At 31.8% G+C, this 13,168-nt stretch overlaps 1 protein-coding gene across 1 annotated transcript; it reads right to left on the minus strand.

Moving 5' to 3' along the window:
- Positions 1-9,404: 9,404 nt before the first annotated feature.
- AGL29 (AGAMOUS-like 29) lies at positions 9,405-10,326 on the minus strand. Its single transcript, XM_082888880.1, has one exon. The coding sequence runs from the start codon at positions 10,176-10,178 to the stop codon at positions 9,405-9,407; it is 774 nt and encodes a 257-aa protein (XP_082745006.1). The 5' UTR covers positions 10,179-10,326.
- Positions 10,327-13,168: the final 2,842 nt, after the last annotated feature.

Below are 13,168 nucleotides of genomic sequence, written 5' to 3' on the forward strand. Positions count from 1 at the left end.
TAAAGAAAAATCAACAATGCTCTGAGTTCTTACAACTGGAGATGATGAAATATTGGGAAAGAGAAATAGGAGAGATACAATATTTTCAATGTACTCAATTGATTTTGTAGAGGGAAACATGAAAATATATATCAAATCAATCCGCATAAGAGGGAGTTATGGAGGGAAGATGGCAAGCAGGGAAACCAAAATAAATGGGCTAAGTTTGTGGGAAAATTCAAATTTCCCTGTGAAATTTGCGTGAAATCAATAGAGTATCTAATATGCTAGTTTGAGTTGTACAGGAAACTTGAATTTCTATTACATTCTAGGACTCTTTTTCTAAACAAACACTTAATTTTTTTATTTTTTTTCTTTTTCTTTCACTTTCTTATATTCTCTCTCTAACCAACTGAGCCTATGGCTTTTGATATGCAATTAGACCAAATGGTCAAAAAGGGTACCTCAGCAAGACTACCTACTATATCTCTCACACTTAACATCGAGAAGTGAAAGGAGGATCAAACAGTACAACGGTAGTCTAGATCCAAGGGTTGTGTTCCCATCGTGGCAAAGCCCGCGACCGGTCAGCCCACGACCGGTCAGCCTTTTGGCAAGTTTTTTAGGTAAGCCTCTGACAAATCGTCCAGGAATAGCAGATGGTAAAGACAGTGACTTAAGCGCACCAATGTAAATGCAATGCAAAGAAACATATAAGTGTAAATAAAATTTCAAATCAAGTTCTCTAATGTCCCCAGCAGAGTCGCCAGAAACTGTAGCTCGGCTTTTTCGCACCATCTTTCAGAAGCTCAAAAGAAAGCCCTATAGTTCGGACTCCCGTGGTTCTGAATCTAATCTCACAAGTGCATTATGAAATTGATAAACACCAAAGAGTCCAAATCCGACAAATCATTTGAAAAATTGATTTTTGAATAAAAAATGCCAAAATTGGACTGCTTTGTCAGATACAGAGTCGCCACCTAAATATTCTATTTTTGGAAAGTTTAGGAAACCCATGACTCATGCCAAAAGCCACATGTCCGTCATCACTAAAATTGCCTCGACTCGGGAACCTAGGTACGAGAGGGGAAGGTCATGAATTGAGCAACCACGCTCGCCCGATCAAAGATCGGCTTCTACTAATCATGATATAATTTTTATCAACATTATATGCTCTTGTTCCGGTTTATTAGGCTAGCATTTACTATGTGATGCACGCAAGCAAGTATAGAATAGTTTGCCCAAATTGGAACAATTCAATTTCATGTTTCGAAAAGAGTTTAATTTTGCCACTTAACAAAGTGGGCTTAAAGTTCGTGAATTTGCCACTCAACAAAGTGGGCTTAAATGTACGTTCATTGAATCATTCCAATTCAAGCAATAAGCCTTCATCCACAGGCATTCAAGCAGTTATGGCAATTAAGCACTTAGCCTCATGGCGAGCATGCTAGTCATGGAGATCACTTACACTCATGCAAGTATACTAAAGCTCTAAAACTCACCTAGTACTCCAAGCCATGAAAAGAAACTAGTTAGAAAAATGTATGTTCCTAACTATGCGAGATAACTAATGCAACACATATAATATGCAACTAATAGGTTCGGCTACTAATATGGCATATGGATCAATTTAAATAACATGCGGTCTAAGTACGTATTCAAAAAAGTATTGAACTAACAATGCAATTAGAATGATGAACCGAGTCTCGGTGCATGCAATACAAGATGAATGGATGCAAACATGAAGTATGCTAAACGAAACGTGATGCTCCTAATCTAACCATCAAAAGCGGATAAATAAAAGGTAGAAAGACGTGGGATTGGAAGACATACACATTATTACATTACGCTCTCACGAAGGAGAATCCGAATGAATAAACTAGCTAAGTTAAACTACTTAACTAATTATTACAAAACTTAAGTAAATAAATTAACTAACTATTCTAAGCTAATTAATTAAGAATTTAACTAGGCTAAGCTAATTAAATATTACAACACAAACTAATTTAATTAATCAAAAGTAATTAAATAAGCTCAAAAACAAACTAATTAGCTATAACTAATTAATTACAACACAGATTAATTAACTAAGTACAACACTTTACTAATTAGCTACAACTAATTAAGTACAATAAATAAATGACTAATTTAAACTAATTAACTAGTACAAGAAGCGAAGGAGGCCCATGCATGCTTGGTTTCCGCCCGAAGAACATTCACTGTTTTGCTGTTGTATGCCTCTATTACACAACACTTACACTTTTTCCTTCTCCAGATCAACTCTGTCGTGCTTCACAAGCACACTGCTCAAAAATCACTGGTGGCCGGCAAGCCAGAAGTAATGGCCAGTCGGCCACCATTAAGGGGATGCCGTCCAACACTGATAGCCTGTCGGCCAGTAACAGTGGCCAACCGGCCACTGGTGATGCACAATTTCATGCTGTAATAGAGAGCAAACAGGGCAAAGAGAGGGCATTCTGACAGATTGTTTGTACTGTATATCCCTCTTTATCGTCAAAACATCTCAAATGAGTGATATACTTGGTCCTCAAACCATCGATCAAGCAATTTCATTGCATAATGGCTAAGGATCCAATGCGTACAAGTTCAATAAATGCACAAACAAGACCAAAACCATCACCCTATCATGCATGATCAAGGGCAATGGAGACCTAGGAAACGTGGCACATTTCATCACTTTGAGTATGAAATGCCCCAATTTTCCTTGTGTTTAATTAACGTCCGATTGAACACACCAAGAAAACAATCAAATTCTTATCTTGCACAACTTTAGTTTCCAATTTTGTTTACTCATTTAAGTTTACAAACCATTCCTTAATCCAATTAAGTCTAATGGTGAGTTGAAGTCCTCTAATGGAAAGATGGCTCAAAAACATAAGTTACTTTGGGTATGAAAGAAGCATCATACCATTGGTAATGAACCTCGCAGGGGATTAAACCATTAAGTATGAAACCTCAATTTCATACTTAGGCAAACAAGAGACTTGAAACCACTTTCAAAGCAAAATAAAAAGCCAAGAAATGAGAGAGATTGCAGAGATGATTAATGTTGAAATGAAGTATGAAAAGCCCAAAATAAGTGCTATCAACTCAAATAAGTGATGTCTAAAGCCTAAAACATCAAGCTTATAAGGACTATTACACCAGAAGCATGCAAAACAAGACTCAAATGCAACAACCAACTCAAAACAGAATTAAAACAGTCCAAAATAGAGCCTAAAACATGTTATAATTAAGCTACAACAAGCTAGAAAAATAAGCTAACACATAAAGCTATCTAGGCTAGCAAACAAGACACAATGAGGGGAGGCTAACCCCTCCAAATTTAGACTTCAAAACATGATTTTTACCACTGAAAATAATCTAAAATTCAGTATTCAAAAGCCCAAAAAAAGATGGTTTGAATGTAGGAAACAAATGTGGAAAAGCCTTACAACCAAGGAATAAAGAAGGGTGAACCACCCCCTAACCTTAAATGGCCTAAACCACCAATTTCAGCCCACAAAAATAGAATTTTTTATAGCTCAAAACAGCCCAAAAAACAATGGGAAAAGATATAAAAGCAAGTATGCAAACAAGTTTAAAAGATAAGTATTATACCTCTTGAAGCAAAGATCAACTTTAGGCAACAATTCAAGCCAAAACCACCTTCAAGAGCTCCAAGAAGGCTTCAAGGAACCTCAACTCAAAGATGATCAACTTTGGTTAAGAAGGTGTAGGCAAAAGTGTGATGTATGTAGGCTAATGTGCACAAATTTGCAAGAGAGAGAGAGAAATGTAGAGAGAGAGAGATTTTTGTTAACCCTCAAAAATGGGGAAGGAGATCCCCTATATATAGAAAAACATGCATTTAGCTGAGATAAATCTCTCCATACACATGTAGGGAGATGAAACCAATTGTGCCAACAGCTAAAACAACTGTCAACAAAATATCTAAAAAAAGACACTGGTGGCCAACAAGCCACCTATATGGTCGGCAGGCCACCAGTGATGACTGACAGGCCACTTAGATGGCCGGCAGCCACCGGGGGTTGTAGGCTTAAAGGTTTTGGTCCAAAACAAGGCGTAAAATGAACAGGGTGTGAAGGCTCAAAGACAGGGCATTCCGCTGAGGACTTCGGGCACTAAAACGAGCACACATAATCATAATCATAATCATCAAGTGCACAAGCGATGACGTCCAAGTCTTGAGGACGGTCAAAAATGAGGTGTCTATATGTAGGCTCTAAAAATCATGTTAAACACAAATATGAAGTGGATTTTGGTTTCTGGCGCCTCTAAGGCTTTTAATTTCAGTTCAAAGTTGTAATTGCAACAGATATTCTTACATTTAACAGATATAATTCCAAAATCACATAGTTCACATATTTATATCAAACACATAATCACATACATAATACGAGTTGGGTTATCACATGCTCTGCCTTTATATATATATATATATATATATTAGGTGTATATGGTTTCCCTTCAGTCTGTGATCGGACTTAAGGGTACTGTTGGGCCCGTGAGGGCTCACCACGAATTCCATTTTGATAATCTGAATCGTCCAATGTGTAAAACTCATCGATTACTATATACCTGTAAAGCATCATGTTGATTAGATATCGATAGCTACCTGATCAAATTAGTTTTGTATATAAAAAAAAAAATGGACGCTGAAAAAATAAACGATTGACAAAAGTCTGATCCAATGAGATAGTTATCGATATCCGATCAACGTAATTTTTTACAAGCATATAATACTTGACGGATTCTACACATTGAACAGTTCAGATTATCGAAACGGGACCCGTGGTGGGCCCTATGGGCTCGACAGTACCCTCCGTCCAATCACGGACTTGAGGGAGGCCCAACCCATTTTAGATTGGGAAGAAAATCTTTATTGCAAAATTAATAAAAGATTAGATCAATCTGATACAATGGTATCTCAAAAAGAGATAAATAACTTTTATAGAATGAAGGATCCAAGTCTCTATAGATGAGGAGAAAAGACATTCACAACAGAGGGAAACAATTCACACATGAAAGATTATTACATCATCAAACTAAAAATTAAGAAAACTAAACAAACAAACTAGATCCAAGTTGTCACCGAACTCAACTTTTACTCCATTGCTTCGCAGCCATCAAATTGGAATCTGAAGACCTTATATTCGTTGGTCAAGATCAAACATCAAAGTTGAGGTGGTCACCTAATATAAAACAAATGCATTATCTAGCGTTGGCTTTCAGACTGTGAGAAAACCTAAAAGCAGATCTTAAGGTTTTAGGCTTAAGAGTGGAGAAGATAAGGCAATGATGAGTGAACTGGTGATGTAAACATCAGATAAGTTAATAGGGTGATCGAAGGGAGGAGAAGGGAGAGGAGAGAGAGAGATTACATAAGTAGGAGAGCCACCGTAGTCTCTATCTTCCCTTGTAGAAAAATCTAGAGTGAAAAACAAGAGGGATTTAAGATTTAGGAGAAGGCACAAAAATTTATAGTTTATAGTTTAGGGGGAGGTGCAAAACATCATATATGCATATAATTTATAATTCATATTCATTTTAAAATGTAAGTTTTACTCAAGCTCTATTTGGGATGTTATTTTTTTGGCTAAAATAATTAATAAAGATAAAATGTCATGTCTTACTCATCAATCAATCATTTTTTTTTCTTTCACGACCATCTATTAAGTACAACTAAAATAGTTAAACCATCCAAAACATAACTTTTTTCATATCATAAAAAATAGTCAAAAAGCAAAAAAAAAATCAACTAAAATAGTTAAGTTTCTAACAAGCCAAATAAGTTGCTTATTGACTTATTTCTGTCACATCACTCTTACTTTTTTGCACAATTTTTTTTGTAATAAATCAAAAAATAAGTCATATCTAAACTCGCCCTAAGAATATATTAAAATTTTTTTTTTTTGAAAGGGACCCTAAGAATTAACAGTTGAATTTAAATTCATATTATTTTTCTAAACTATTTTTAAAGCGAATTACACTAACGATCCCTATAATTTGGGACTTGTGTTACTTTAATCCCTGACTTTTCAATTATGACACATTTGATCCTGAATTTCAAATCTTGTTCTAAATAAGGATAATTGAAGATATCATTACTGAATTTCAAAGGCAAAATTGTCAATTTGATAAAATATAAACTAATTTGACAAAAATACATGTCAAAAAAATATTTTTGAATTTTTGAAAATTATTTTTACCCATTAAAGATAAAATTATGTAAAATTGATAAATCTTTTAGACATTTATTTATTTTACCAAATTAATTTTTATTATGTGTTTGGATGATGATCATGTAATGAGTGGTTGTTTTTATTTTCATTAAATTAGTTTCTATTTTTCTAAAAATCAAATATGGCGACAACTTTGATATCATTATTAAACCAATCCATTAAATCAAAAATTAAAAATATTTCATATATCAAATATATTGATTACACATTAAAATCCTAACAACCACTCATTACATGATCATCATCCAAACACATGGCAAAATAAATAAATATCTAAAAGATTTATTAATTTTACATAATTTTATCTTTAGTGGATAGAAATAATTTTTAAAAATTCAAAAATATTTCTTTTGACATTTATTTTTGTCAAATTAGTTTATATTTTATCAAATTAACTATTTTGCCCTTTAATTGTCCTTATTTAGAATGATTCAAATTTCAGGATCAATATGTCACAATTAAAAAATCATGAATCAAAGTGATAAAAATCTCAAATTATAAAAACTATTAGTGTAATGCGCCCTTAATTTTATGTACAAGTTTTAGATCTGTAATTGTATTGTTTGTAGGATTGTTCTCGTCTTCCTTTAGTTGTCTTAGAGTACTCTTACCATTATCAAAATTAGCGGATGACACACGCGATACGTGTGTAATTTAAATAGGTAAGAATAAAAAAAAATTATAATGAAATTAATGTTATAATGTATACTTGGTTTAAGTGGTATAAGTCCTTACACCTTAAACCCATGGTCATGGTGGGTTGAAACCTTACCCACCTCTTTGTGTGACTTCTTTAAAAAATAAAATAAAAAATACTGTCATTTAAAAATAATATAGATAGATATTTGATCATTTGAAATTCCCAATCTCTCACAAATATTTTAAAAATTAATGATTTATGTATACTTTTTTTTTCAGTGTTCTTATCTTATATTTTAGCTGTCTTATTTGCCAGCAGTATTTTATACCTTCTGTTTGGGTCAAAGTTTATTAATTATTAGTAATTTATATTTGAAATGTGGATTTAACAAGTATTTAAATCGGCACTAGACATATGAAACAAAGTTACAGATCATTTAAAATTGTTATTTTATTTAAAGGTTTAGATTTGTATATGTTAGCTCTGCAAAAAAAATAAAAAATTTAAAAAATAAAAAACACAAAAATACAAAATTGACAGATGAAGCCAACTCAAGTCTCCTTATCAAGCAACGGCTTAAATCTTGCTGGCTATTTGTACCAAAATACAAAACAATAAAAATAAAAATAATTTAATAATCAAACTCTATATGAACTGGCCAAGTAAACCACGATTTAGCACACGAGTTTTTTTATTAAAGCAAGGTTAAGAGTGAACAAGATTTATAGTGTTATCCTTAGGCTAAGGATTCCTTTGACACTAGCTCATACGTTTTTTTTTTTTTTTTTTTGGCTTCATTTCACCATTTTTTTTAAAAATTAAAATAGTTTATTGACGATGAAAATAAGTTAAATTTTATAAATAAAAAAAAGTCCATTTTTAATTTTTAAATTTGTTTAAATTCGTCTAGTTTAAATGAACTTAAAAAAATAATATACTGAAAAAAAGAAAAAATAGACTTAAAGAATAACGCTATTTATAAACTGCAGTAAAAAATAATAAATAAATAAAAACTCTAAATTTAGATGAAAGAAATTTTTTAGGAAATGAAAATGTGATGATGACATAAACCACTTGTATGAAAACATGTGAATTAAAATGTTAGATTTTTATTTTTATTTATTTATTTATTGTTTTTAACAATGAGAATAAATTAGAAGAGAGAAAAATGTCTTAATCATCAAGTGGAGTGCCACAACATGAACTCCAAAAAAAAGACAGACTCTATTTTAATTTGGAACACAAACTTAGTTGTATCAAGGGCGTAATATGTGGCAGAAGCATGACATGTGCCTATCACTATGTTAGCAATTAATACTTGATCATATAATTTAGTGATCCAGAATCATGACTATATATTATATTTATTTATATAATATAAGTTGTGTTTGGATCAAAATTTTCATTGAAATTTGTTGCCAAAAATGAAAAAAAGAAGAGAAAAATGAAAAATATATATATATATTTAACTTCTATTTCATATATTTTTCTATCATTTTTTCTTCTTTCACAAATTCTTGTCTAGATCATTGATCTAAATACAGTATTCGAAAAATGCTAATATATACAACTCCCAAAAGGTGTATATATTATTTTATTATTAATGAAGTTTTTTATTTCTTCCCCACACAAAAAAAAAAAAAAAAAAAAAAAAAAAAAAAAAAAAACAATAACAACAACAACAAAAACAACTCCCAAACGGTGTATATACATATAAATACAAAATCTCAGTCACAATAGTTCATAAATTTCACCAATTTGAGTTATAACAAAATCAAATTAATTCATCACAAATATACCACGATGGTCATTTTGACTCATAACATAACAACATAATCTCGTAATCCAGTTCATAACCAAATATCACAAAGTCTCGTATCACAAGAGCAATGCCAAAGGTACTTGCACTAAAAATCTAACTAAAAGAACATGTGTCTAAACATCATAAGACAAGTATCACAGTTTTTTTTGTTTATCAATCAATCATATTTAAGCTTTTATACTTTTAGTAAGATTTTTTTTATTAAGAGTGTTTGTGGCTAAAGTTATTCGATCTGATCATAATTAAATATCCACATGATTTAGAACTAAGACTATAAATCTTAATAATTGGAGTTTTTTTTTCTCACTTTAATAGTTGCTTTGTAAAGTTTGTATTTAATGTTCATTATTATGATTGTAATTCATTGGACTTTATTGTAGTATTCTATATGAATAAAAAAAAAAAAAAAAAAACCACAAATAGTTATAAATAAACATCAATATGATTTACAAATAAAATTAAAAAATTTCATAAGAGAGAATGTGTATTGTAGAATTTTTCCAAACTCTAAAACCTCTCTTCTCATGTAAAAGGTTTGGATCAACAATTAAGACAGAAAAAATAATATTGTGGTACCAAAAAAAAAAATTTAAAAAACATATTGTCTAGATTTTACTCACCAAAAACACATATTCTTAATATTTTTGTGTGTTTAAATTCTTGATTTATCCATAAAGAACCCTACAAGGGTTTCAAATTAGAAAGGCTTACAATCAAAACCAAAACCACTGCAGTCAGCACTACCAAAAGCATTAGCCACCACAACACCGTTGGAAGCCAAGAAATTCGCTGGAAAACGGCTCGCTGCCACCGCCATCTCATCAGCCCTAGCCAATAAGTTACTCTTAAGAACTTCCAATGCAGCCACATACTGCTCAAGCTCATGCAACTCTAATCCCTCAACACTCTCATCCCACCAAAACCCACCTCCTCCTCCGCCGCTGTTCAACTCGGCCACTGCCTTTCCTCTCTCCTTCTCCGCCTCCAACTTCCCCACCGCCTTCACATACTTCTTACTCAATTGCTGCACTTGCCGGACCTCCTCCTCTTGACACATGTCCAAACACTGAGAATTAGGGTTAGGGTTAGGATTCTTACTCACTCGATGGCGCTCCGAGCACTGAGAGTTAGGATTAGGGTTAGGGTTAATACTTTGCTGATGCACTTGGTGGAGCTCGTCATCATGACACGTGTCGAAACCATGGGAATTAGGGTTAGGATTAGGGTTTTCTGAGAGAAAGCGATCGATGACGGAGTCAACAGAGGGGTTGCCAAAAGAGAAGACCTTGCCGGCAGGGGAGGTGACGATGACGGCGACGTGGGCGCCGCACAAGACGCCGAGTTCGCCAGCTTTTTTGAATATTCCGGCACGGCGCTTGGAGAAGGTGACTTGGAGCTGGCTTTTCTTCTCTATCTTCTTGATTTCAATCTTTTGGCGGCCCATGCTGTGTTTTTTCTGCTTGTTTTCCATGAATTGATGGGTTAGAGTTTGGAGAATATGGATTCTAGGGATTGTTAAGAAAGAAGAAGAAGAAGAAAGCTTGATTTATAGTTATTGTTTGTGTCTAGATTTTGGAAGATTTGTTGCCATTGTTGTAAGAGAGAAGACAGAACAATTAAGGAAGTTTATTTTTTCATATATGGAAGTCTATGAAGTTTCTAAATTCGAACAGTATACAGCTTGTGTATCACAATGAGGTGATATTTTAGACAAAGCCTATGCACCCATAAAAACATAAACAAAAAATTGAACCAGAAAAGTAATGTGTGACATTTATTGTTTGTATAGTGGGGTTCATGTGAAATTAATTTCAACTATTAAATGTGTATTTTGGATTTTTTTTTGGGGGGAGGGGGGATGGAGAACTCCTCCCTGGATATGTATATTTGATTTGATTTTCATAATCTATTTTTAAAAATTAAAAATTAATTTGATGAAAAAAATAAAATTAGTTATAATTTTTTTTAGATGGCAGCAATAATTTTTAAAATTTTAAAAATATCTTTTTGATGATGTGATTATTTTTCTATTTTCTTTATACTTCGAGAATTTCATAGTCCTCTTCATCATCAAGGCAGTATGATTTTCATCATGCCGCATAATTATTATTTGCCTTGAATTTAAATCTGAAATTTCAATCCTTTTGACATTACAATATTTCCTTCGAAATAAAAAATAAGCCAACAGTTTTGATCAATATTCAGCTTAATTGGCAATAAAAACCCATAAATTGGGCCTAAAATCTGTTGGATTTAAGCCTAAATCTTGAGAAAACTAGGATTAAAAAACTATATCAAATTGGACAATTTTCAGCTATTTTTTGGAGGCCTTATGTGTTTCGGTGAAGCCCATATGGCCCATATTACTAATACCTCCTTGAATTGCTAGCATGTGGCTAGTCCAAAACCATGTCAAATTGCGCCAGTTTCATCTATTTTCTGGAAGGCCTAGTAGTTTTGGCGAAGCCCAATGGGCCATATCATTTGGGCCCCTAATAGCAAAACTCGTCCAGTCCAAAACTATACAATATTGGACAATTTTGAGCGGTTTTCTTGGAGGCCCGAATGGCCCATTGGCTAGCTTGTGGATGTGATTTTATTCCACGTCATGTCAATTACTAGAGTTGACATAATAACGACTTCAATAATGTCACATTTTTTAATTTATCATCGACTCTTAATGGTATAGTATTGAAATCAGACTTATATATTAAAATATTTGATAAATTAAAATTTGACACTTGTCATATATGTCATTAAAATTTGTTTTTAGGATTGATAAATTAAGTGTTTTAAGTATTTTTCTAATGACTTGTTGATTAGTAAAGTGAAATTATTTGATGGTGTTGAAACATGGTCACCTGATGTTCTGAAAATATTATAATTGGTGAAAAAAATTTACTTTTGTGTTGAATGATGAAAAATAACAAAGGACATAGTATTTAGTGATTGGTAACAGTATTGAGAGGTGGTGCCTCCCGATTACGAAATAATTTTGGGTTAGGTGAGGGTTGGTTTGGGAACATATGTTTTTAGTAATTTTTTTATTATAAATATGAAGTGAGAAAACTAAATTATTTATAAAATGTATTTTTGGAATTTTCACAAAAAAAAAAGTGTAAAAAATGTGAATAAAAATAAAAAAATTTAATTTTTATATGGCTTATTGATTTTTTTTTTTTTACAATATTAGAGTTCGTTTGGGATGTGGATTGACTTTTTGAATTTTTTAGCCTGGGATTAAAAAGTCTCGTTCATGAGATAGATTTTTTGACTTTTGTGAGAGAAAAAATAAAATAATTATGGATTTGATGTGATATTTTGTCTTATTTGGCTAAAATAATCAATTTTGTCTTATATGGCTATTTTAGCCCAAACTTGCTTCCCAAACGGAGCCTAAATTGTCAAACTCTTTCTCAATTTTTAGTACAAATACATTCATTTTTTTTAATCTATATTAAATAGTTAAACCGTTTGTTTTGTTTAACTCATTTATCACCCCTAAAAGCATTTCCAATGCTTACTTTAATTTTTTATTACATTTGAGTAAAAATTTGATAAAAAGTTTAATTTGATACTTTGCGTTTCAACACTAATTGTTTAAGTTTCATTAAATAATCAATTGACCAGGAGACAACTAACAATGGGCAAAACAATGAGCAACTTTACAAATACCTAGTTGTCTGGGAGAAGGACAATCGATTGGTTGTTCGGTGTATGGTGAAGCGCAATGACTCTCTTCAAAAATTTGATGAACGCTGAAATCTCATTTGATTCAATATAATTTTTGTTTTCCCCCTCACTTAGGCCTTGTTTAGGAATAGACTATTTTAATAACTTTTTGATTTTTTGACTAAAGGAAAATGGTTGAGAGCATGAAAAGTAGTGCTCTAATAGCACCACTAATGATGTGACAGTGGGCTATACCTTTTTTTTTTTTAACATTCCTAATATATTAGTGCCATTAGTGTTTTTTTTAGTGATATGAATCATTGTTGTTTGACTAAAATATGATGAAAAAAAAATTAATATGTTTGGAATAGTTTTTAGCTTTTCATGAAAAAATGTGCAAAAAATATATATAAAAAATATATATGTTTGGCTTTTTTGTATAATTTATTGACTTTTTAATTTTTGTAATGACTTTTTATTTTTTTAGGATAAAATTAAATATTGTAAAATGAGGTCTTAATATAGGTTTGATGCCATGATTAGAGGAAAGAAAGTAATTAATGTGTTTTATTAAATTTAAATTTGATTACAAATTTAAGGGCTATTTTGGGAAGTGAGTTAAAAGCTACTTCCCACATTTTAACCCACTTCCCCCTCTAATAAAAAAAGTCAAAAAAAGTTAAAAGTAATTTTTAAAGAAAATGTTTGGTAGCTCAAAATTTTATTACTCAAATGGCTTAAATCACTCAAAATGACGTCGTTTTATACTCATTTTTTTTTTATATATAT

The sequence above is a fragment of the Camellia sinensis genome, chromosome 9 (genome assembly GCF_055761805.1).
Source record: "Camellia sinensis isolate YWXY chromosome 9, ASM5576180v1, whole genome shotgun sequence".
Classification (NCBI taxonomy): domain Eukaryota; kingdom Viridiplantae; phylum Streptophyta; class Magnoliopsida; order Ericales; family Theaceae; genus Camellia; species Camellia sinensis.